The 26,792-nt window shown below is 39.9% G+C and overlaps 1 protein-coding gene across 2 annotated transcripts; it reads left to right on the top strand.

The window, feature by feature from the left end:
• The first annotated feature begins 4,621 nt into the window (after nt 1-4,621).
• SNAPC3 (small nuclear RNA activating complex polypeptide 3) lies at nt 4,622-24,826 on the top strand. 2 transcript variants are annotated; one of them, XM_085326239.1, is made up of 9 exons: nt 4,622-4,862; nt 11,076-11,153; nt 12,471-12,555; nt 13,987-14,091; nt 14,644-14,793; nt 18,616-18,698; nt 19,903-20,067; nt 21,021-21,128; nt 24,403-24,826. In XM_085326239.1, the coding sequence occupies exons 1-9, from the start codon at nt 4,639-4,641 to the stop codon at nt 24,548-24,550; spliced, it is 1,146 nt and encodes a 381-aa protein (XP_085182365.1). In that variant the 5' UTR covers nt 4,622-4,638; the 3' UTR covers nt 24,551-24,826. The 2 variants fall into 2 exon arrangements, with proteins under 2 accessions (XP_085182365.1, XP_085182366.1); XM_085326240.1 differs by lacking the exon at nt 21,021-21,128.
• The last annotated feature ends 1,966 nt before the right edge of the window (nt 24,827-26,792 follow it).

Here is a 26,792-nt window from a genome sequence, read left to right as displayed (position 1 = left end):
TAGAACTCTATTTAATCTAGTTTAGATTGTATGCATTCCTGACATCTTCTTTCTCTGAATCTTTGTATTGCTTTTCTAATGAGCTACTCCTAGCTGTTTAACTGGCAAGCAGAAGAAAGCATAGAGATAAAGAGAAACCCTTTAAGGAAATCATTCTGACTCCTCAATATTAAGGAGATGAACATCTTGCATTCATGCAATTCTTACCTGAGTTGCTTAAAGCCACATTGAACCATGAAACAGTTCAGAAATTAACAACCAAAGGATGCTTCCTTTCTTTTCTTTAATTGTTCCTGAGTAGCCTGAGTGATAGCAAAAGAACATATTGCTTTTATAACTTTCGGGGAGGAGATGTAAAATCAATCTCTCTATTCTAATTGAATTACATTTTAAAACTTTAAAATTGCCTGCACAGTTTTTTACAGGATATTTTTAGACATAAAGAGTATATTCATGAGTATATTAAGTGAGTGTGTATTCTTTCTTCATTACAAAAATAATATAAGCTACTTTTATTCTTCATATTTAGCTGCATTTCAGGAATGGATCATTCCTGTTCAGGTGTGACACTGAAAGGTGATGGTAGCTGCCATTAAAAGAGTCTGATGGAAAGATAATCATAACTTCAGACCACTATTCCTCAGCTTGGGAATTTTGGAGGCAGTGACAGTCAACAGGTTCATAGGCCTCACCATTCATCTTCATATCCAGTGAGTCCTGGGCTAGCTGTGCAGCCATTTATGAGATCATATTGTAAATGTTATAGTTTAACTGAAGCCAAGTTAAAAAACAATCATCCAAAAGAAAGGAGAGTACTTTTGACGGGATTTTTTCAGTACTTTGGTTACTGCAGTCCAGAAGACAGCTGTATCCTCATAATGAATGGGTGTAGTAGAGGAAGCAGCAAAGATAAATTCTTAAGCCTCCTGCTGTTGAAGCCCCATCTCATGAAATTACAGCCCTGGAACATTTCTGTATCCCCATAGTGCTTCATTAAGATAGTTATTGCATAAAACACAGCAACAGGCAATGTTCAACACCATGGAGATCAAGGTCACTGAGCTAACAAGCAAGAATGGAACTAATTGTACAATACTGCGTAAAAATAATGTTCAACATCTTTTCTCCAAAAGTATTTTCTTACTGTCTTCAGACACAAAATGTGTTAGTCTCAAGACACTCTTGTTGTAGCATAAGTGTTTTTAGGGTGATTTTTCTGGGTCGAATAGGAAGCCCAGAGGACTTTAAATGACTCTTCTACATTTAATGATGTAAGTCACAGCTAAAAATAGCGTAAAATCTGAGATTTATGATTAAGCCACAAAGCTACCCTTTCATTCTAAGACTATGGCTGCAAGTACTGTTCAAGTACAGTGCTATGTGATTAACTATGATGAATATATATGTACTTCCAAGGCCTCCTGATTCAAGAAAGGAATGAAAGGTGGTTTTGTGGTGAAGTCTAGAAGTTTAATTAATGTATTTGCCTCAGATTTCCTGTACCATTTAGGATCTGCTTTCAGAACAGCTATGTATCTACAGCTTTTACTGAGTGTAGCTGAAGTTGTGCACACATGAGGTCTGAAAATCAGTCTCTTAAGCTCTCAGGATCACAGGCTGAAAATAGAGACTATCTGATTACTTCAGCAACAAGTTACTTACTATTTCCCTTTATTCAAGTTTGCATGTAGGGCGTTTTTACCACCTTCTTATTTCCAGGGTTCTTGAACACCATCTCCACTTTCCATCTAATGCTGATGGTCTCTGAATGCTTCCTCAATTTCAGCACTTCCTTACTTTAAGAATTTAGTTTAATACCTGCTTGATTTATGCTGCTTCACACAGCCTTCACTTTGAGACTGAATTCACTGAAGTTTCTCTGGCAGAGAAAATAAGTACCTCTTGTAAAGCTTGAAATGCTCATGGGCTTGTGCCCTAGTATATAAAGGGCAGATTAATTTCAAGCCATAAAAATAAATAGCTCTGTTTGTTCTTAAGAGGATTTGGATTGAGCAGAGTTGCCTTATAAGTATATGACTTTTTAATATTAAAGTTGGGAAATGAAACAGAAAACATATCCTCTCTCTCAGTGCAAAAATTTCTGCTCTGGTATTGAAATTTATCTAGATTGTAGTGACCTAAAATCTTTTTTTTTTTTTTTCCTTTTTAATGAATACAAAGGAACTCCAAAACTGAATCTGTCATGGAGAGGTGAAAGTGAGGCAGTGAGGGAAATCTGTAACATATATCTGACTGAACAGCCCTAAGGGATGTCCCCAATCCAAGAAGCATAGCAGTCTGTAGCCTCTTCCAAATCACACTCCCCACTAGCAGTGATCATCCTTGAGCTGAGGAATTCTGTGATAGTACTTTGGTATTTTCATACTTTCCAATAAAATCCAGCCATAGAGTTCTACACAACTGAGTGTAGATTTTCCACACAATGCCTTTGAAATCAGCCTATTTTCTTTTTGTAAACATTAAAAATCTGAAATAATTTTTTGGAAGAGTAGGATTTAATTCCTCTACTCTTGGCCCAAATTGCTGCTACCTGCTCATTCCAACACTGTGCCATAGATGAGTATAGTCCCATCACACCCATYCTAGATGTGGCTACATCACATTAGTGATGGAGTGTTTTCAAGTTTCAGGGAATGTTGCAAGTGCATAAAGGGAAAAGGTATGTTCACAACATAAACAGAACATGCCCTCAAAGGGAGATCACAATAAAGACAAGAAATAGGCGTGGTTTGTGAAATTGGACTGAGAATCCCTAATGGGACAACTAGTAGGTTTTGGGGAGGTTATAACAGGAAGTGAGAGCGGCAACCCTTAATCAAAAACTTCCTCCGGAGCTGGGAAATGTCATGTGATGGAGAAAGACAGAAAATGTAAGGGTGTTAATAAGGACAGGAAAGGTGGGGCTGAAACTTGGCAAAACTTCCGTAAAGAAGAACAACCACAATTAGAAGCAGATCTAAGTGAGAGCTAAGGAAGAAATTCAGCATTGAAATACACGTCAAGTGTGGATATAATTGGAGAGGATATAGGGGCTAAATGAAGCAGAATCTGTTCCTGTATTGTGGGGCTGTGCAGCTACATTCTTCCACCAGGTTAACTGTTTTCCTTTGCCAAAGCTGCAGGCCAATTTTATGACCTTCTTCTACTCTTGGCATCCTACCCTTTCCATGCAGCTGCAAAGACCCTGGTCTCCTTTCATGACCTTCTCCTTGTCTCACTTTCACCATGTTCCTCCAAACTATCCATTAAGAGACTCCTTTTGAACACTATTTAGTATATAAAGAATGTATCATTTTGGCTTCAAGTGACTGTGAAGGCTGTGGTTCAGTTGATCTGTGCAACAGGTGTATCACTTTAGATCAGTCCAGAATTACTTCTGCCTCTTTCATAACGTGTGTGGCTAATGACTATTCTGTCAGACTTCCAACCAGGAATTTCCAGGTACTAGAACAACATTGTTTCGGGTAAAGGAACAACACAATTTTGCAATAAAGCATGACGAAAGAGTTCCTATCACACTAAAACAAGGAAGATGATGCATTTTACACGATTGTTCCTTAGCTCTTTTAACAAGCAGTTCCAGACACTTGCAGAAATAATCAGCAATACCACCATTTGTGCATGGCTGGATCCATGGATGTCAATACTAACAGACAAACTTTGCAGCAGGTGCCTTCCATCTCATGACTGCCCTTGTCCTATAAGGCACCCCATGAGCACAGAAGCCCAACTTGTGGTGGATACAATTAAATACCTGCAGAGATGAGTAGTTTAGGCTGTATTATCTTCTGGCCAAAAACATCTTTCCATATTTTCCCCTCCCATCACCCAGCACTGACAGTGTTCTAGCCTGCAGAAGAGAAGGCTGGGAGGGGATCTTATCAATGTGTGTAAGTATCTGAAGGGAGGGTGTCAAGGGGATGGGGTCAGACTCTTTGCAGTGGTGCCATGCGACAGGACAAGAGACAACAGGTACAAACTGAACCACAGGAGGTTCCACCTGAACATAAGGAAGAACTTCACTGTGAGAGTGACAGAGCACTAGCATAGGTTGCCCAGAGAGGTTGTGGAGTCTCCTTCTTTGGAGATATTCAAAACACACCTGGAGACGATCCTGTCTAATATGCTGTAGGTGACCCTGCTGGAGCGGGGGGGGGGCGGGTTCTAGGTGATCTCCAGAGGTCCCTTCCAACCTTACTGATTCTATGATTCTGTGTTTTACCTTGTGCAGACCAGAAGCTCTGCAGTTAGCACTGCCTGGAAAGGACACAGCACACCGAGGCCACTCATTCTGCTAAGTAAACAGCAACTACTGATTCCAGCCTTCAGAAACACCAGCTTATCCCTACGCCCTGCCCATGGCGGCCGTACGCGCCAATCAGCCGTTCACCCCCCACACGCCCGAGAGCCACCAGCGCTCCGCTGCTCGCGCCGAGGCGCCTGGCAGCGAGCGGCCGCGACACACTCGCGGCGGCCACTAACGGCCGCCCGCGGCGGACTACAGCTCCCAGGGCGCCGCGCGCGCGGGCTCGGCGGCGGCCGTTAACGGCCGCCCGCGGCGGACTACAGCTCCCAGGGCGCCGCGCGCGCGCGGGTTCGGCGACGGCGGCGGCTGCCATGTCGGGCGGCAGCGGGGCGGCGGGAGCGGACACGGTGCCCGACTACGAGGTGGCGGAGCTGTACACGCGCGTGTTCCGCGTGGGCGCTCTGGGCCGCTGCTGGCGGCAGCATCTGGGCCCGCCCGACCTCTCGCTGGCGGCGGAGGCGGGGGCGGAGCTGGCGGCGGCGGCGGAGCTGGGCTGCGCGGCGGAGACGGAGGCCGAGCTGCGGGCCGTGTGCAGGTGGGCGCTTCCCTGCACCCAGCCCCCTCTGCGCCCTGCGGCGGCCGATGTGTGTGCTTCTGCGTCCGGCGTAAACGGGACTCCGGAACGCGGTTCACTGGCTGCGGACGGTGACGCTTTGGCCTCTCTGGGTCCTTTGCTGCTTCTGTCTGGCAAGGCCGGCGATTACCTCAAAGCTGTAATAGTCGTTATTCATGGGCGCAGTGCTGCTTCCCGCCGCTCCCTAGTTAGGGCTAGGACTAGGGCTAGGAAAGGTAAATCGTTTTCCTGTTTTGCGCGCATCTTGCTWGTCTTTCCAGACCAGGGAATGCAAGCTAGTATCAAGGAAAGCACGGAACCATCCAGGGACTAAAGCAGCAGGAGCTAACAAGCTAAAGCAGAAAAGCTTTAGGCTTTCAGGTCAGATTAGCAGTTAGAATCATCTCATCTTACTCAGCCAGCATGAAAAGCCAAATTTCACCCAGAAAATCCTACAGAAAGTGTCACAGTTGGTGATTTGTCTGTAGTTCATTGATAAGAAAGGCATGTCAGACTTCAGCTGCTGTCTGTATAGCTTTGGGCACATTCTGTCCCTCAGTTATAGTCCTCTCAAAGACACCGAARTATTTACTCATTCTTTCAAATGTAAGATGAAATTTGTTCACCTTAACATACTGAATAATCTCAGATGTGATGTCAGAAGGAAAAACTCCATGAAGTAGGCAGAGTTGTGCTGTACATTGAGCTGTCCTTCAGTTTTCCTTCAATGGCCTGCATGTGTGATAGCTACAAAGAAACGCAGGTGTTACACAGTGGGTACGTCCTAAATATTTTCAGTGCTGTAACCCAAATGATGGAGATAATTATACAGCCAATTGTATTGTAGCAATATGAATGATGCTAAAGCCAGTAATAATAAAGTTAATGAACTTAGTAAGTCACTAGCTGCAGTTAGTAAAGTCACTACCTGGAAAAAGTTCATCTGATAATTGTTTRTTTAAATGATAATGATGCCTCAGGAGAAGAGGGGAGACAGAGGGAGAGAGAGAGACAGAGAGATCAGAATAGGTATTGCTTTAACAAAAAGCAAGAAACAAGTAAAAGTAGGAATAAGAGCCCAAGAGCTCTGAGTGCAGCCAAATACACTTGTGGGAGAATTTTTTGTCTAATGGTGAGAGCTTGGTAAGGCATTCACAAATTGAGACTTTCAGAGGCACTTTTAAGGTGAGAAGAAATCACCACTTACTGAATTATGTCTGGAGGAAAAAAAATGCCAGTATTCTTACTTCTAATGCTAGCTTAACTAAACCAGTCATCAGCTATCAAAGTGCTGGTGACTGGGATCGTGGTGTGTGGGTTGCATTCCCCCCCACCCCACACACACACACACACCATTACTAGGCTTACTAAAAGCAGAGGTTGCTGTTTACATTAAAGAAGGTGCAGTTATTCTGATGTGGCAGTGACTGTGGGAATTATTCTATGTTTCGCAGGGTAGTTGTAGTCTGTGATTGCTCCTGTGCTRTAGCTGGCTGTCTTCCAAAATGCTGTTGCTTGATCCTGTCTACTGCTATTTTTGCTTGAATGWTGGTCTGATTTTTCTGTGCTTTGTTTATTCTTCACTTCTATCATTCTGCTTTCTCTTCAGCTTCTTTGCATCTGTGACTGCTACACTGTATGCACTTGCTGCCCAGTATATTGTGGAAAGTGATACTRTGTAGTGAAAAGATCTGGGGAAGGAAAAAAAGACAGATGATCCATTTGGGGGAATGGACGGGTCATCTGGCAGCTGCCTACTGGCTTTGCAGGAGAATGAAGATAAATCTGCACATCCTGATGTGACCTTTCCCCTGTGCAGGCAGCAATCCCTAATCTCCATGTGCTTTTGCTTTTCAAATTAAATAGTCCTAGTCTCTTGAGTCTTTCCTTACATGGACTGGCCTCAAATCACTACCTCTAATCACTTTCACTTGTCTGCTCTGTGCTGTTTGTATTTCTCCTATGCAAAGAGATGACAATACTGTTAYCTCTGTTCAATGGAGTATCTGGGTCACATTTAATAGTGGCCTGAATATAGTTTCTATGCACTGAAGTGAGGATATCCTGGATGTGAAAACTATTTTTTTTTGACTGTGAACTACTGTTCTTGGAAGTTAAGCAGTTTTCCTCTAGGTAGAAGAGAGATGGGACAGTGAGGATATCCCCCTACATGTATTTTTAAAAAAACAAATGTCAATGGGTTATAGGAATCTTTCATAAAATCAGGATTACATTTTTTAATATCCATAGAAGGTCTTGTTTAGAATATATGTGACATAATACACATTTAAGTATTCTTGATGGTTAAGGATTTTCTGATGAAAAGAAATGGAGTAATGTTTAGCTTGCTGTACATCCCAATAGGCTGTGGTTGAGACACTGGTTTCTTTTTTTTTTTTCTTCTGTGAAGACTAAACAATGCAGAGAAATTAAGAAAAGTTCCATGTTCGCTTATTTGGATCTGAACTGATAAGAATGCTGTTCTGTTTGCTTGTTATTCTGTTTCACCTTCTGTGTGATTTGTTGTGTACATGTACGACAGGCTTAGACTCAGATCAGTGTGGATTTTAGGTAGGTCAAGGGAGGTGAGGTTTATATGTACCTTATTCCACTTCAGCCCTAGTTCACCTTCTTGCTTTATTAGAAGGGGTAGTTGTAAATATCTCTAGGGATGTGTTATAAAGCTGCATTAAGCTAGCATTAGCGTCTTAACGTATTAGTATTTAGCATCTTGCAGTATTAGTGTCTCAAAGGTGATGAAAGTACTGCCCTTAAAATATATGCAATATGAAGGGTAGTATAAACATTGTATCTGTTTACCGGGGAAGCATCGGGCAAAATATTGAAGCATCTTTTAGGTAAATTTCTAAAACTGAGAAGGCTGATTGGGTTGCCAAAGTATTCTACAAAAAGTAAAGTCACGGTGATTAAATGCTTCAGTTGAGGTTTATTTCCATGTCCAAATTTCCACAGATTTGCCTTTAGACTTTTTATTCCTAATCTTCTTAAAGTATCTTCCTAAGGGACACCAGTTCCATGTAACTATTTCCATTTGTTTCTCAAGTGAAACCTGCAAATATTGTTCCTYATCACTTTCCTACAGTTCACCTTAGTGTCCATGAAATACTTTGGCTACTGTCTTTGGCCATGTTTTTCTCTCTCCCATAAYTGAGTGCACTGGTAGTTATTAATGGGATGTTCTTTGTCCTGTTTCCCTAAGTATATTCTCTGTGGGGTCACCATGGCATCTCATACTTGTGGTTGTCAGGAGCGAGTTATGCCTGATTGCAAATTTTGTATCACATAGTTTATGTGTTAGGCATATGACACCAATGCTTAGCCTTCTTTTCAGAAGGGATTGGCATGTACTTTTCATTTGGAAAACCACAGGACCATAGACCAAATGTTAGTGGTGTGGTTCAGTTGACCTCACTGAAGTTACTCTGGAGGAACTCTACTATAGTCTGTGGAAAGGGCCATACAGCAAAGCCTTCTAAGGCTTCAGAGCATGTGTTGTGATAAGGCAGGTTGTAAATTATTAGATATGCAAAAGGCTGTGTATCATTCCTTTAGAAATGGAGAGTTTCTGACTTTCCAGGGTGGGAAATATCTATGTCTGGCCTCTCTAGGGTTCATGGGGCTTCTCAGTAATCCAGTTCTAGGTTCTACTTGTTCTAGCTACAGTTTTGTCCTTGTAAGGAAAGTGAGGAAGCAACTAGCCTGCCTTCTCTTTTATGCTGTGTCTGTGTGGAGCTGCTCACAGGGGAACTGTAAAGGAGGAGCGCAGTGGGCACCGTGCAGATAGCACAGCCAGAGGTGCCTGGCATGTTTTGGGGTAGTGTTATGTGGGAAGGAGAGTACAGTGAGTACGGACATTACACCTATGCATAAAGGGAAACTGGAGACTGTCACCTCTGATGAGGTGAMACTTCATAAGAGGAAGTAATAGGCATTTTCAGATCCTGCAGAAAACCTACCTCTTATTTGAAGAATGTGCAGAGATGTCTGCAAAATGTTAGGTCTTAAGTGACTAAGGCTGCTGAATGGGAACATTGACTCATGTGCAGGAAGACTTMGGTAAACAAGTCTGAGTGAGCTGGTGGGAGATAAATTCTATTTTATTTTTTTTTAATTGGCCACAGAACAGTGTGTGTTGTGAGTTATGTTACCCATATGAGTTGTGTTACCCAGCAGGGGCTATACATTACTTAAATAGATGAACAGTTCRTATCACAAATCTACATGGAGTGGAGGAGAACAGCCACATCTAAGAGTTTGCCGCTTGTTCTCTGTTCTCATGCTCCTCTCCAGTCTGTTAATTAAATCACTATTCCTCAGCATCAGTTCAGTCTGCACTTGATTCAGGGTTCAGTTGTCTCTGCCTTTACTTCCTTAAGTGGGAATCTAAGGATAAAGTTAATTATTTTTATAAGAGATTGTAACTAATTGCCACACAGCTGCTTTTAAAAAGGTGCATCTGAATGATGACTCTGCTTTTCTCACAAGCTTTAAAAGAAGGTTTTCCCATTTGGAGTTAAATTCTAAGAGAGGAAACTTAAAACTCTTTTTGTACTGCTGAATGGTAAGAAAATACTGAAACAATAGCAAATCTGAGGCATCTTAAATAAAAAGTGACTGTACTGGGTCATGAGAACTAGGTTATCTGTCCAGAACCAGARTTGTGTCTGACTTCTGCTATTTGTCAAATGAGAAGTCTGGAATCAGCTGATATCAATTACTGTATATTCCTATGCAGTTTTACTTTGAAGGCTTATTCATTACTGCAGTGATACTATTACTCAATATTGTTGATGTGAAGGACATAATTATTTTCTTTTTCATTAGCATCTTATAAGGTTATAAATTATATTAAGAATAGATGGTACTCTCTAAAACTTTACTTCCTGAGTATTGCCAGTGGTTAGTTTGTCCATATTTAGAGATGGGTTTGCATAAGAGTTTCTTGGGTTTCAAACTGGACACTGACTTAATGCTATAAGCATTTCCTTTATATACTTTGCGAGCAAATAGGAGACAGGCCAAGTCTGATTTGAAGTGGTTGATACCCTCTACCCTCTATATTATTTATACCCTAGATAATATTTTATTGACAATTTGTAAGTTAGATAGACAAAGTTCTTTTCTTACTAATACAGAGTGACTACTGTCTTAAACCTTGTATATTTCTGAGTAAAAAGRTAACAGATACTGTTACAACAGTATCAGCCTTATGGCAGTCTTGGCATTCAATCATTTCTGAAATGGCTTATGAGAACTTTATAGTATTAAAAATATGGAGGGGACAGTTACGGTGTCTCACAGGATTCGTTTTCATGGCATTTTTATAAGAAATTGAATCCTCGCTTATGTTACAAAAACCTGGTGTTGATATCATAAGTTTAGGTCATTGCTGCAGCTAAAAGCAATTGTTCTGTTCATCCTTCCTACATTGTTTAGTGATTTACACTGAAGCAAAAAAGTTATAGTTAATTTATAAAAATATAGTTAATATAGTCTGCATCAGTTGAGTTCTCTGCAGACGCATGAACAACATGGAGGAAAAAGATCTGAGGATGGGAAAAAGGGTACAAGGAAGGGTAGTCCTGTCACTTTGGTGTAAGCTTTGTCTTATTCTCACTTGAAGAAATACAGTGTAAATTATTACCATAACACAGCAGTGACTCCATGTGTGAACACTATGTTTATGTAGGCTTTGCCTATGCTCAGTATGCTATGTTTGCACCAGAAGGGGTGTTAGCTTTGCTAAACAGATCATTAAGGTTAATGATTGCTTCATAGTTGAATCTATTCTCCCATGTATCATCAGAAATTTGCGGTAGGTGAGTAATAGTTGAAAAAGCCAAGTGATGTTTCTAGAATATGGAAARTGTCACATGTTCTGAACTGGGCTTTTTACACATTTGTAAGAAGCTATGCTTGGAAGACAGAATGCAGAATGCAAAGTAGAGATAAAGCTTGCCCAGTCCTTGGAAGAGCCAGATATAAACTCCAGGGCACTCTGGCTTCTGGTTCTTTATCTTAGCAACCACAATATCCTTTTGCCCTGATATAGGGAATATAAGATATTTATCTTCTTTGTTCGTGTTTTCTTGTCTTTACTCCTTCTATGTTACTGATTTTAATTATGAAGTAATTATGCAAAAATGTTCAATAGACATTTTGTTACTATTCTAGTGTTGATATGTTGATGCCTTCTGATGAAGAAAAGGACCCGGAAGTGATTCCTGACAACAGCAGTCTACTAACTCTTCGGTATGTCGTTATGGTACCCTAACAAAATCCTGATTTAAAAACAAACCCACGTAACAGCAGAAGCATGGCTGATCACATGTTCATCTTCCAGGTAATTGTGTGCTTTCTGAAGCAGTTTCCAGAAATATTCTAACTGCAGAAACATCATCTCCTGATAGGATAATTGGTATTAGCTTTCTGTTAGCCTTCATTACTTAGGAATGTTTTAGTAATAAATACAGAGTACAGTTTGTGTTGAAGTGTTTCACTGAAGTGGTTGTTACTTACGGAAAGACCTGAGGAGTTCTGGTGCTAGATGCTTCTGAAATAGCACCTAAATTTAGAGCATGCCTGCATACTGAGGGGAACTCCACATGGGGGTGTAAAGGAGATTCACCCAAAATCTTGTGGGATAAATCTGTAAGCTCTTATTTCTAGTGGCAGAAAGTCACACTGTGACTTCCAAAGTATCAGTGTTCAAATTGCAGTTTTGTATCTCTGTTATCTGCCCCTTTTCTTAATGGAATTCATTAATTTTACTTGTGCATTTCCATAGGTTGAGCCATATGTGTTACAGTTTTGTCACTTCATGAGCTGTAAACTCATACTTGACCAATTCAGACTTTTATTGTCCTTGAATTTCAGTTTGTGTAATACTAATGCAAAGAAGTTCGTGCTAATGTTATGACTGACATTAGTTTTGTTGATATTGGAAACTTCCAGGAAGGTCCCAGGGTTAAAGGGCTTGTCCTGGAAATTAAAGTGAGTTCAGTATACAGCGATTAAATGTATGTTTTGTGGTAAGTATTCTATGTATGGTACTCTCCCCCTCTCCTCCCCCTCCCCCCCCCCAGAAATGATACTCTGGTTTCTATAACAGAAAAAAGTATCTGTGCCAGAAAGGTATCTGTGCGTTAGGATTGAGAAAGTTATTTTTTTCATCTTGTTTTGTACTTGAACATGAATTGAATTCCTCTAAAGTGGGAGGAATAGTTGAAACAGCTTCCTCGTAGGTAGTAAAATAGTTTTTCCAAGAGAGCCTGCTCACATGAGATTTTATTGTTTTTCTGGACAACTGTTGTAAGACTGCCCACTAATTTGGGTGAGCCTTTGAAGAGGTGGGAAGAGGAATCCAAAAGCTGGTCTTCATATCACCATGTTTTATTAGAGTCGGAGAAGAGCATCACAACATAATCTGTCATACCAAGACTGCCAGAATTTCTGCTCTTTGAAAAAGATACAGTAATAGCTTCTGTAGTGTTTGAAAATCTGCCTAGAGATTAGCTGTTAGTGAATAAAGCTATTCATGAAATTTTTTCCTATGTTCTTCCACATCAGAATTAGAAAGAAGGCACTAGAGAGGCGAGAAGAAACCATAATTGTGGATCGGGCTTGCAGACAAGAAACACTTGCTTATGAGATGGTAAGATTCTCTGTCAGCTGATAGGATCTCACGATAACTCAGCACAGGCAAAATCCAACTTCTGGTTGCTTCTTTTTTTTCCCCCTCTCTTTCCKGTGAATCTGTATGTTGTTTATGTAGACTGTGAGTTTGCAGGTAACAACTAAAGATTAGAGAGACTATATAGAAAGGTAATCCATACTGTAACATTGTAGAGACAGAAACTCTTCTCTTGCAGTCTGTTAGTGCCAAATGTAGTAAGGAAAATCTCCAGCCTGTTGCTACTGTACGATTAYTCTTACTTGTTTGGTACTAGAGTAGTGTATAGGGGATCCAGTGTACTGAGTATCACATGAATGTACTGTGGGACTAGACAAAATGCTTAGTGTCTTTGCTGCTCGAGTTCTGTTTTGGAATCTAAGCCATCATGTGTAAATGGTTTGTGTACGAGAGATGGTTGTGGCTACGCTATCTGACATAGGATGTAAACAGTAACCAATATGAGTTTGGAATTTGTTCACATTAGGAAAGGGATACAAAAGGATAGAGTACCTGTATTTCTGCACCGACACCAAACAGCAGTACACACTTCTGTTAATAAGTTTGAAGACTGCTTGTGAAGTGTTTCTGGAACGAGCATTCTCTCTTGGTTTGTTTAAGTAAGAGGAAACTGAGCCACAGAAAAGTGGCCTCTCTCRTCTTCACAGTTGGAGCTATGCCTTAAACAGAGTAGGATGGAAATGCTTTCAGTTCTTCTCAAAAATCTAGCTGTATGGCAGGGCAGTGCTGTATTTGGGATTTAGATTTTGGAGAAACTGATACCACCAGCTATGTTCGGCTTCCTTAATAAGAGACAGTGTTACATTGACTTTTGTTAACCACACCCTATGGCAGATTTMTAAGTCAGTCTTTCTTAAGCTGAAAGTTGTTATCCCCCTTTTGATGTCAAAGGATCCAAAGGAAGCTTCTAAGAGAAGTGGTAGAATCAATGGCATTTGGGTTCCACCGGGGCAGAGGAGTGGTTAAATGTCTCTAAWTCCTGGAAATATCTCAGTTAACTCCAGAGCTGAGGAATGAAGTAATTACAGCAGTTTCTCAACTCCCTATCTTGGAAAAACTAGCCTGTTGTTAATTCAGAAGGCTACACTAACAGAGATTTGAAAAAGAGTTAAAATTAGGACAGTTTCTGAAACTTTTATCTTGAATCACAGAAACACAGAATGGTTGAGGTTGGAATGGACCTCTGGAGATCATCTAGTCCAACACTCCTACTCAAGCAGGTCACCTGGAGCACGTTGCACAGGACTCAACTCCAGCAATCAAAAATGCATCTAAACTTTGCTTTGCTCAAAACAAAGTAGAAACAAAAGCTTTAGAAGAAAATATATGTGTTAGAGAAAAATGTATCAGCAGTTGCCAATATAATATGTATGCGTATCTTTATTTTTCCAGGAGTCTCATGCAATTGGAAAGAGACCAGACAATCCAGAAGATCTAGTTGAGGAGGGAGAACTGCTTTTGACTCTGAATATCTTCTATCCTGTCATATTTCAGAAGGTTGGTACTGAATTTTCTACATTGTATTCTGATGCCTTTTCCAAACTCTCATAATGACGTGCAGGTTTCCATATGCAGATAATGACCAAGCAGCTAAAATCAGTGAGACCGCTTAGGGAGTGTGGTATTACACAAGGTAAACCTTTAGACTGTGGTAACTTCTCAAGGTCATGTCGGGCTTTCTTTATCTGGTAGTGGTCTACAGAAAAAAATTCTTATAATAATTACTCATCAGTTACTTGATTTCACAAAAGGTTCAGAATGTATAACAAATGAAAAATAAAGTACTCTTTCTGCTTTTGAAATAAGTTTGCTCAAGCTTCCTATCTTTTCTGCACTTTCTTGTGGGGAATGTAGTTTTGGGGCTTCAAGAGAGCACTAATTATCTGCAGCCTTAAGAARGGTTGAGGCAAGATTTATTTTATATCTTGCATGGGGAGGTGATGAGCCTTGTGGTACTRCTAATAACCCCAAGTGGTCACTAAAGAGCAGCTCTGATGCTGAAGAATTTTTTTTTCCTTATTTGAAGCTAATATGCTGTTTTCTTTGTAGCATAAAGATCACAAGCCGTATCAGACAGTCCTTGTACTGGGCAGTCAGAAGCTCACCGAGCTGAGAGACTCTGTTTCCTGTGTCAGTGACCTCCAAATAGGTGGTGAGTTCAGCAATCAGCCAGATCAAGCACCAGAGCACATCAGCAAGGTAAAAGCTTCTACTTGGAAAGTCCTGTGTGTGTAGAGAACTTTGAGAACATAAAAGAGAGAGGGAGGGAAGATTTCTTTTCTGCACTAAATTTAGATGGATTGATTTTGATTGTGAGTTACAGCAAAACTAACTACTTCCTGGTGGCCTTGCCAAGCTTGCCTATTTTGTGCATTCCTGATGGCATGTCAGCTGCTACCATTGGACAGTAATACTAGTAGCAGTAAGCTCATGTATAGATGTGTGCCTGTGGACTGACTTTTCATTGGAGTATATTCTAAAATGTCAGAGAAATAGAAATCCAAAGGTTCACCATCTCACTTAACTTACCTACTTTTGTGTTTGCAAGTGGATGCTGAGCAAGCATAGGAATGAAGATTATTTTCCTCTGCTCCAACCACTTGCTTTTTGGGTGCACAGAAAGGATCCATGAAAAAGACACATTCTAATTAAATGTGTCTTTTGAAAAAACAAAGCTTTCTTGTTTAAGAAAACAGAAAGACATCCCAAATACTAGTCTTTTCACTTGTGCAGAAGTGAATGGAAGAATATGAACAAAACTTGCTACAGCTATCTGGTCAAACAGTAGTTGATTAGTTCTGAATTTAGAGGCTCAAATCTTCCTTGTCATGCAGAGGAGATATTTGAGTCATGAAAAACAGGATTGAGATTTAGCTTTGTGACACAGGTAACTTTCCCAAAGTAAATGAATACCACCATGTCTGACCTGCCATCAAGAGTTGATGATGAGCAGTGTGCATTAATTCCAGTAGTTTGCATCAACCATGATTGTGAATTTACAACTCACAGGACAACTTGCTATGTATGCAGGTTACCTGTTGGTCTCAGCCCTGACTTCTCTTCAAGTGCACTTGGAGTATACAGGCTATACAAAAGGACGATGTTTTTGCTCTCAGGTTAGAGCTGTAACTCTAGAGATGTCATAAGCAGATAGCTTGTTAACTGATATAGAGAGRGTAAGAGAGGCTTTTTTTGATTTTATTGGTGTAAATAGGTTTAACTTCTTCTATTCCTACTACTCCTATGTTTTGTCAGCCTTTGCTTCTCTGCAAGGGTCATGGATCTTTTATGCAGAGGTACTGCTACTGGGGTTCCCTGGAGAAATGTAGTGGGTGATCCTTACTCACAGACTGAAGGATAATTCAAGGTTGACAGCAAGAAATGTCTCTGAGCCATACTTCTGGCCAGCATTCATCAGGAAAGATCTAACTGAAATTCCCAGGAAGTGTATAATAGTGCCTCCTGTGACCTTCTGTTCACTATGACAGACTGCTATCTTCTGAAGTTTAGAGAAACTTTAAAGCACTCACTAACTAGGAACTGTGTGATCCCCAAAAGTTGATAAAGAGTTGCCAGAGTGTAGCAGTCTTTAGGCTTTATAGAGAACCAGGGAGGGTGACAATGCAGGGCCTGAACAAATCATCTCAATCCAAAACACATTCCTACCACTATGCCTTTGTGCAAATCCTCTCCAGTTATGGATTCCATCTGTGGTCCCAGTGTCTGCATTTCCTGTCTTTTAACACCTTAGAGTTAAAACTTGAATAGGATGCCCTCATACAAATTGACATTCATTCTGTATTAATGAGGAATAAAATTGGTTTGGGACTTGAGTACCCAGTTGGCCATAGTTTTCATGTTTGATTCTGTTTAGTCTGTTGATACCTCAGTATCCAGCCTGTAAAATAATTCATGTTCCATTGTCTGTCATCTGTTCTTTCTCTACCTTTTCTGTTCTTACTTAATAGCAACCTTCACTTATGCATCAGCTTGTACATACTGTAATCAGACAGAAGGTTGTAGAACTTGAGTCCACCCATTTTGTTAGGTAATCCTGTCAATATCTGGGTTACATGCACACCTGGAAGATACTTGGTCAAAATGTTCTTGAGGTCTACAAATGAAAGGTTCATTCAAGTATTTTTCATATATTTGAAGAAAACACAGGTTTTAAAAGGGTTTTGTGCAACATCTGGGTGTTAGTATGTAGTAACAGGTAATTTTTTTTTTGGCAGAAGGTAAACAGTGCTCCTGGTTTTTCAAAGTGCTATTGAAAATACTGGAAAATTTATATTTTGTAACTGTTTTTTAACAGTTCAACTGTACATGTATGCAGTGTATTTTAGCATCACTTTTATATGTTAGATCTGCATGTATATGTAGTATATGCAGAATGTCTAAGCAACGGTCTGTACAGAAGTATTCCACTCTGAAATAGTTCCAGATGGATTCAGTGTCCTTAAACCTCCAATTACTTCCAGTAAAGAATGCTGTGCAAGGCAACTTGTCCTTTTCCCCAGGCCAGGATCGACTTGCATGGTGGCTATATCACTCTTGTGACAGAAGTTACTATTTTTTTTTACTATTATTCTTCTCCAGCAAAATGCAATAAAGTAATTGGACTCTTGCTTGCTTTGGATTTGTGATCTGAGGCATCTGCCTGCTTCAAGTTCCACTGCACAAGGCTGTTTGCTGCCTCTTCTAACTATTAACCGTCTAGCCACTAAGCCCTGTATGGGGATTGTGTTCAGCTTGATAACATACTCTGTAATCTGGCCTGAGTCTTTAGAAAATTATAGAATGAACCAAACCAGTTTACCTGGAAAAACACAACTTAAAAGTAAAAATAACATGGATATAAAAAAGCACAGCCTTTCCTGGTCTTTTTCTCTCTCCTCAAGTCACTTCTTTGTATAAAACTTTTGACAACAGCAACAAAACAGTGACTTTTTTTTTTTTTAAGTTAAATTGTATAAGTATTTAAATGTTTTCTGTCTTCTGGCTATATGTATGTCATGTTAGTCTGTTCCACTTCCTGCTGTTGTGTAGCTGTTTTTAAGTTCCAAAACTACATATAGTTAATATTTTGTAAAAATACAATTTGTCTCTAATTTTTAGTTTTCTAAAAAAGAGGACAAATCTCTGAAAGTATGCATGTATGCAAGCAGTATAGATAGATGAACAGAATGATGCTTGGTTTTGTGGTCTCAGTGGGATTTTTTTCCCCCTCATTTATTTTATGAGGTTGCAGGTGCTTTGGAACCTAATTTTTAAATAYATGATTATTATGACAGATTAAACAGGTGGTCCTGCTGCAGGATTTATTACATGTGTGTAGGAGGCTAAAAAGGGTTAGCTTCATTTCCTGAGATGATTCTGAATCCAGTGAGTCCTGGCACTGCTGGTGCCATAAAATGCTAATTATTTTTGATAGAGAAAATACTGGTACAAGCAGACTGTCTGCATGCGTTTATGTAACTAGGGGTGCATTTTGAAGGAGGATGAGATTTCTTTCTAAGACTGTAGAAGAAGGATGATTCAACCTAATGAAATTTTATGTCTGTCTTATTTACATGGATATGACTAGGGACTTGCTCCCGGGTGGTATTCATTGGTGGGAGGGTGTGGGTGGGCAGGAACGGGACTGGATTTTGAGAGTTCCATGTCATCCTAGCACATGGTGTTTTTTAGCAAAGCTTGTGTTCTTGTTTTATGTTTTGACAGAAATCTGTAAATGCTAAGATGGGGATAGTAATGAGAAAACTAATAAAACCTGTATTGGCTTAAATGTTAAATGTAACATCAGCGGAGTGACTCCATAGTCAGCAACTGCATAAGCCTTGTTGTGACATCAGCATCTAAATTCAATGCAGAGCTTAGAAACCTATAGAATGAAGCATTTTTATGTAATTTAGATACTTATAATGCACATTGTGTTTGTGTTTTTGTAATGCTTTGAGTGTTTAATCTATTGTAACGCTAGTGCATACTTCACTTATTCTCTCTTCCTTTTTCTCTCAGGATCTCTACAAATCTGCCTTCTTTTATTTTGAAGGTGTCTTTTATAATGATAAAAGATACCCTGAGTGCAGAGATCTGAGCAGGTATGGTATATACATTGACAAGAGAAACCGTTTCAGGAAGGAAAAATGAACCATTTTAAATGTTTTGCGGTGTTTTTTAGGATAGGAAAAATCTAGTATATGAAGTTAGAATGGACTTTATATGCTACTTGCTTATGTTAAATGGATTTTTAAATAGATATTTAACTTTATTTGCTTTTTTTATCCACTTCCCTTCTGAAAGGAAGAAGGCGGTGTTTGTTTCCCGTTTTACTCTGCTGTTACAGGAGGCAGCAAAGGGGAAGACATTGACAATTGCCAGTCTGTATTGGCTTTTTAAATGCCATCTCTAGTTGTGATGATCACCAAAAAATTTGCCTGTGAGGCAAAAGAAGAAGTAGGAAGACAACAAGCCTTTGCTGTGTATGGGCTATTATTTTGCTCAGTCTATATCAAATGTCTTCATGCTAAAGTGAGTAAGGAGTCTCTTGACTGTTGAGGAAAAGAAATCTGAAAGGATGTTGAGGAGAGTTTCAGATTTCTTTTATTTTGAACTATAGCTCACACTACTTGAGCCTAAGAACTATCTATTTAAGCATTAAATACTTTATTCTAAGGAACTGTGGGCTTTCTGGCATTTTAGTGAAACTTAGATGATCAAGGTGTTATAACAGGTGGTATGGAAGAGGCATATGTTTGGACTCAGTTCTTGTTTTACTGGACTTGGTGTATGACTTCAGAGAAATTAATTATTTTGCTCTTCCTCTTTCTGTTCGTGAGCGTGATGATCCTCATGGAAAAGACTGTTAAAACATAKGCTTATAGAACTGCCCATCTTGTAGTAGAGAGATTTGCAAATGTTGTAGAAGTGCAGGTCTTTTATATGTGGATGTATTGGAAGGAAGAGAAATAGTTGCAACAATGACCACTGCCCCTTCATTCCTAAATTTTGGAAATCTAAATTGTGCAATTAGGTGTATGTTTAAGACAAACTCTTCAGAAGGCTGCCTGCTGTGGCTTTAGAAACAGATGTCTGCAGACAGTGCACAGTTCTGTGGKGTTGTGGTCTTACTACGAAATTATTTCATAGTATTATGAACTGTTGGGAACTGCTTTGATTTCAGTCTTGTGACTATATTCCAGTGAAGAGTTTTGCAGGTTCCCTAAAATGCATGGAAAGTCGCCTTCCTTTTCTGTACCTTTGCAGTTTCCGGCTTTGCTACATTGATGACTTTTTTATTTTCAGAACAGTTATTGAGTGGTCAGAATCTCATGACAGAGGCTATGGAAATCTTCAGTCTGCTAAGATGGAAGACTACACATTTAATGATTTGTCCTTCAGAATTGGCTTTCCGTATCTTTTCTGCCACCAAGGGAACTGTGAGCACATCATCATCATCACAGATATAAGGCAAGTTGTCGCTTTTTGGGAGTCCTCTAGTAGTTGAAAGCAAGCCTTCTTCAGATGTTGTGTTGAATATTTGTTAGAGTAACCTGAAGATTATTCTCCCCCATACTTTTTTATATACATGTGTGTGTGTATGTGCGTGCATGTGTGTGTGTATATATGTATATATATATTTGTATATATTGTTCTGTATAAAAACATTGCTTTCTAACTAGCATGGCATGACTGCAGTTTGAGGAGAATGGCACTCAAGGTGAAGAGCACTTTGTATGTAAAGCAAACTTGTGGCATATCTGCATACTAATTCCGGAGCACTCAGGAGCACAGTGTTGACAGCACCTCTGGCTAGAATCAGCTGCACTTGTTAGTTTGGAGTTTGTGCCAAGCAGTGGCAAGCAAGAATAGAACAGAAGAATGGAAATAGTGGGCTGAGCTGGATAGGTAAGGAAGAGAAAGAGGAGGTAATAGCTGTGAGGTGGCAACCACATCAACAGTTAGTGCTGATTATTTTTATTGCGTGTGCTGTACTCATTGTCTGCTCAGAGTATGGTGGGTARCATGACTGTGACTGTGTTTAGTGGGAGGCAAATTATTTTCTGTTTCCAGAAGCCTGATATATCTAAGCATTGTTCATAAACTGTACTTCATAGTACATATGTAGAGGCATGCAATCCAAAAAAGTCGTATGTGTCATAAGTAGATGATCTCCAGATTAAGAGCCTCTAAACATTTCCCTAGTGATGTTTGTGTGTCTCTTAGTTTGTGTATAAGAGACATAAGCTTTAAACTTTAAGTGCTCTGAATTCTGTCTTATTTGAATGCCTAAAACAGAAGTCTCCTCACTCTCATCATAGTTTGCACTAGGATCTAAATCATGCCTTTATTCTCAGTGTCCATGCTTGTGTTCAGATCAGTTCAAATGTGGCTGGTTGTTAYTGTGTCTTTTTTTCCCTAAGGCTTATTCATCATGATGACTGCCTGGACAGAAACCTCTATCCCTTGCTAATCAAGAAACACTGGTTATGTACCAGAAAATGTTTTGTGTGCAAAATGTATACAGCCAGGTATGCTACATTCTCCATCCTTTTAAGGTGTCTTCTTCAAGAAATCTTTCTAGAAGGCTCTACTAACTTTTCTTAAAAAAATCAAAGCCCTGTTTATATTTATGATGTGCTATGTAAATAATTTTTACCTAACAATTCTTATATACCAGAATACTATCTTAACTTGATCTAAATATCAGATCTTCAGGCAGGTTGTCATCTCCCAGCCCTGGAAAAGGCCTCTTACCAGAAGTATTCACTGTGAGATGATTTAGAAAGATTGAAAGAACTGGATTCTTTCTGCGTACATAGAGCTAGGTTCTTGATCAGTTGCTTRCTTTTGACAATTTTACTACTAGGAAAAAATGCTGCATTTTCCCTTCTGACAGGATACATAATTCAAATTCCTTTGCCAGAAGCTTTACAGAGCTTTCATGAAATCCAGTGTATCTGCAGAGAGAAGTTTGGATCTGTGCAACTTAAAATCTCTGGATTTTACTGTGTTATGTTAGAAGAATGCTTGTAGCTTTCCCCCACTCCCTTAGCAGAAATTCGTGACCTCTGCATGAAGACTCTGGGCTATGCAGCTTGAAGGAACTTTGTGCTGCACAGATTTTCTGCAGTTAAAAAAACAGAATATGAACTTGGTACTCCTTCTGATATTTAATGCTAGTTATATAGACRTGAGAAAGCCCATCATCAGACACAGTAGAAATCACTCTCAGGGAGTTCTGTGGGCTCAGGGAGTTCTAGGCTCTTCAATTTCACAGAATTCTAGATGATTTATTTCCAAAAGCACCTGCTGCCCTTTTTCCTGCAGAGCAGCTTGTATTCTGCCTCAGTTTGACAGAGCAGTTGTGCTCTGTTACCTTACTTGTTTGGCCACTATCCCTAGAATTGGGCAAAGAACCAGCTGCCATCATGGTGGGARCTCATCCTGGTGTTTTTAGCAGAGCCCCTAGGATGCCTTCTTTGACCACAAGGTGGGCAAGAGTAGGTTGGATACCAATGGAGAAAGAAACTCAAGGTTCATAAGGAGTTAAACAGGGTGGGTTTAATAATGGACTTGCACTACAAGCTGCATGGGGAGCTGTGGGAACCATGAGGAGGGGTTGCCAATGGGACGCTGTTGGAGGCGCGGCTTGGATGCACAGGTCAGATGCCGTAGCAGGACTCCACTCCTTGTTCGTAAGGACCCCTTAAATCTACCAGAACCATTTCCTTGTCTCAGGTGTGCCTACCTTGAGTAGCTACTGCCTGGGAAGCAGCTAGATGTTGTTGCCAAAATGGAGTGTGCACACCTGGCCCTAATGGGGATTTGGTTAGTGCGTAGTTTCACACACTGGACATGCTAGGTACATATTCTGCCAGTCACTGACTCCTTGCCAGATATTCTGCAGGCATTCTCAGTACACTTCACCATGACTGAAAGAGATGTGGTATCAGTGCCATCAGTGTGTGTACAATGTTCAGACATGCCTTTCTGGTACTAAACTAACAATTAAGGTGTGCGGGCAACTAAATCATTGTAAGAGATATATACATATACATGTATATGTATGTATATGTATATATATATGTATATGTATATAGTAAATTATAACATGTATGCATACAGAACTAATCAGCCTAGGACCAGGCGTTTTTGCCATAGTCCTAAATTTGACAGCCATGACAACGGTTACTGTTAGAGCTTGTCCTACACAAATTCTTTGGACTTTACGTCATGTAATACTTGAAGTAGGCTCTTTATCTTGTGGAAGTTGTGTTTGATGCGCTCACCATGGTTCCATCGGTGTCCTGAGTGCTATCAGCGTACAAGACTGGGATGGAAAGCAGCAATGYTGTGGCTTCACTCAGTGTATTCATCATGTCTTGGTTTTCTGGGTGAGAGTCTCCTAGAAGGGATATARACTGGGACAGTTTCGCTTTGACTGGTACCAGGTAGATGTCTCCTGGCCCATCAGCAGTCATTTCCCTGTCTGACTGTTCAGATTTAACCGGATCCTGCACCCACACAGCACACCCTCTAGACCTGAAACTGCCTGGTTGCTGAGTGGGTTGCAAGGATTAACTTGCTGGATAGTGGGGACATCCATCCACTTACATGTCAGTTGGGTTATTTTGTCTCCTCCTGTGCACATCACAGAGATTGGGATCTGTGAGGAGGGGTCACCAGTGGGMGGCTGCTGGAGGCATAGCTTGCACRGGTCAGGTGCCTAGGCAGAACTCTGCTCCTTGTTTATAAGGACCCCTTAACCATTTCCTTATCTTGGCTGTGCCAACCTTGAGCAGTTACTGCCCAGGAAACAGCTAGGTGTTGTTGCCAAAACAGAGAGTGCACACCTGGCCCTGAGGGGAATTTGGTGAGTGTGTAGTTTCACAAGCTGGGCGTGCTGCCACATACTCTGCCAGTCAYTGACTTCTCGCCAGAACTTCTGCAGGCATTGTCACTACACCTTCACAAGTGGCTATAATCTGTGAGGCATTTGGCCATAAGGGGAGGTGGAGCCAAAGGGTCAATGTAGGGGGAAGATAGAATGAGGAAGGCATTACCAGAGGTGATGTAAATGCATTAAATTAAAACCAGGATTAAGCACTAAGCTTATGTGGGGAGATGCTAAACCATGGATAGCCAGAGCTACTTTGACTGGCTGTCCTGCATGTTCTMATATGTGCAGTTAGCACCTTTAATCACTAGAGGCCTTGAGCTGTCAGGGCCTCTAAGTGCTACCATAAATTGCTCAGTGACAGGACAGGCCATCTTTGTGCTGGCAGCTGTGTTTGCGTTAATTTCACTGTTTGCTTGAGTGTGCAGCAATCTTCTTGTCTTGCCTGCATTATCCAGGCCCTTCCTATTTCCCTCCAAATGGGAGGGATTCTTGTTCAGAGTAGTTTGGGACAGTTGCAAATCTACTCTGTATCAAAGGCTCTTTTTTTAAGAGTAAACAGATTTATCTTTTATGACTTAAATTGCCACAAGGTGGACAGGAGCTCCTGTAAACAATTCTTTTTAGTTACTCACTATACCAGCTAGGCAGGYTTGAGGAATTCTCCAGGAAATACTGTTGTAAGGAGTGTCAGATAGTAGCTGGGACTGACACAAACTGGGTGTGGAGTTTTGGAAGAAGCTATATGCCTAGGGTGGAAGGTATGCAACCTACAAGGAACTGGTCTGTATAATTTTGTAACTGATGTTTATTGTTCTCATCCCCAGCTTTGAATAAAATGTTGACATGTTTGTCATGTATGTGTTAGACTTCCATGGAAATCATCTGTATTTTGTAACCTACAGGTGGGTAACCAACAAAGACAGTCTGGCACCAGAGGATCCTTGTTTCTTCTGTGATGTTTGTTTTCGAATGCTTCATTATGATGCAGAAGGCAATAAACTGGGGGAGTTTCTTGCATACCCTTATGTTGATCCTGGGATTTTCAACTAGAACTGTCATCAGCCAGAATGAGTTCAGTGAGATACATCGATAAATCTGTTGTGGTGGCTGTTAAAGCCGCTGAACAGCTTGAGCGTTTTGACTTCTGGCTTTTCAGTTAGGCTTTTATGCCTTTCCTCTGAGGTGGAAGGATACCCTTGCACTTGAAGTCTTTTTGGTGTGCTTTTCTGACCAATAAATAAAAGCATGATTGTAAAAGATGTTAAAGATACATGGAAAAAATGTGCTCAGATRTGCACTTTATTAATAAAGTACATTTTTTTAATATTCTTTGACTACAATGTCATAGTTTGGAGATTACAGCCTTTGAAAATCAGTATATTTAGAGAGTACCTTGCAAAAGCAGTCAGTGTCTTGAGGAATTCTGCACATTCAGGTTTCTGTTAAATTCAGAGGATGAGTGTGTGGTCTTTGGACATCTTGCCTTGAAAACTGAGGCAATTGTCATCTCTGAACAAGGGTGGATAACAGTGCACTGAATTGGTTGAAAAGAGAATGCGTTCTAAGAGAGAAGTCAAACTGCCAATTAATTTCTTGATCTTTCCTTCAAATAGAGGGTACTTGTTTCTGTAAACTACTATTTTCTTTACATTCTAACTCTGAGAACTGACCTTTTGAAGATGAAACTACACTTCGCTGATTACTAAATTGTGACCTGCCTTTCAATTAACTTGGCTAACAGTGTTTATGATGTATGCAATTTTAAAAGCTTATGAAGTAATGTTAATTTTKCACTTCTATTTTTTAGTATCATTTTTATTATTTTAAGTCTTGTTATTTTTTATTAAAATATGACTAATTTGTACTTATTTTGATAATTTGATATTATACTGAAACACTGCTTGCTTTGGCAGAATATGGCAGTATCTTGCTTTTTAAAGTTGTCTGGAATTCAGAGAAGTTCAGCGGAGGTCTTTTCTATTTAGGGAAGCTAGTACCATTAACTGCTTTTCTTGTGCAAACTTAAGACGTTTCTCAGGAAAAATAAAAGTGCTTAGTATAAAAGACATTTACTTGATAACTTGCATATAGAAATGCATTTGACAAACTGAATTCTACTGCTTAGGTCCTGTGACCACAGATCGTGCAAATGGCTATGTGATTGTTTTAGATGTCTTGAAACAAGTGTTTCAAATAAATATTTGCAGACTCAGTTTATCACTGAGATAGGACTGCTTTCCAGTGTTACATTAAGTGAACCTGTGTTTTTTTTTTTTTTTTTTAGACAAGAAAAAGAGAATATGAAAAAAACACATCATGTTTTACTCAGCTGGTGATCTGCTTACTTTGAAAACAAAGTAGTGAACCTACTGCTCACAACACAAAGTAGTGAGATACATAATAGCTTTTTGTCTATGTGGTAGTCCTTTAGGAGTGTGAAAAAGTGAATGCCTTGCTTACCACACTAAACACTGCAAGTTAAGCTACTAGAGGAAGGCCCGCACTGGGAATAAATTATACCTACTATTATTTAGTATTCTAGCTCAGTTATTTGTACAAAGCTCTTATAAGATTTTCATTGTTGCTGTATAGAAGTTAAATCTGTAAAGATAGGAATAGCAAACACATTTGAAGTATTTAGGCTTTATCAGCTATTCTGTCTCTCTTCAAGCTCAACTGTTTTATGTTCTGTAAAAGCTTCTAAAAAAAAATCTACTAAAGTGCAACCCTGATTGTAACTTTAATATTTTCATCATCAGTTGCTACTCTTGTATTCGCTAACCCCCCTTTTCTTCATCTGTCCCTTGTTAACATACAGGCTGTCCAATCATCTTGGGTACTGGAACTGTGATCAGACAGACAGCTGGTGTAATTTCTAAAGCTATTGTTTGRTGATTTGATAGCTTATCAGGCTGAATTCTTAGAAGGTCAGCAGTAGTTTTAAGATTTGCTTTTTAGCAGTAGGAGGAAGGGGAAAGACAAGACAGGAGAAATCCAGAATATGAATTTAATCTTTAACTAGACTAATTTACCCCGTATGCTATCCTTCATGCAAGCCACTTACCTTCTTTCTAGTAGAAGATTACAGTCAAAGGTAGTTCAGAACTGCTTTATCTGCAGGTTGAGAAATCTTGTTTGGGCCAGTCCCATACTTCTAATAAGAGGAAGAGAAGCTGGCACCAGTTCTTAGTGCGGGCAGTAAGTGTATCTGTGATTAACTACAAAATGGGGAAGAGCTCATCTTGGAACTTGCTATGTGGTGTGTTCTGGTTCTATTTCATATTGAATGATT

The sequence above is a fragment of the Rhea americana genome, unplaced genomic scaffold (assembly GCF_003343005.1).
Source record: "Rhea americana isolate MKP2758 unplaced genomic scaffold, rheAme1 scaffold_129, whole genome shotgun sequence".
NCBI lineage: Eukaryota > Metazoa > Chordata > Aves > Rheiformes > Rheidae > Rhea > Rhea americana.
The sequence above is the reverse complement of the archived record's forward strand: the minus strand, read 5'-3'. Positions and strand labels throughout refer to the sequence as shown.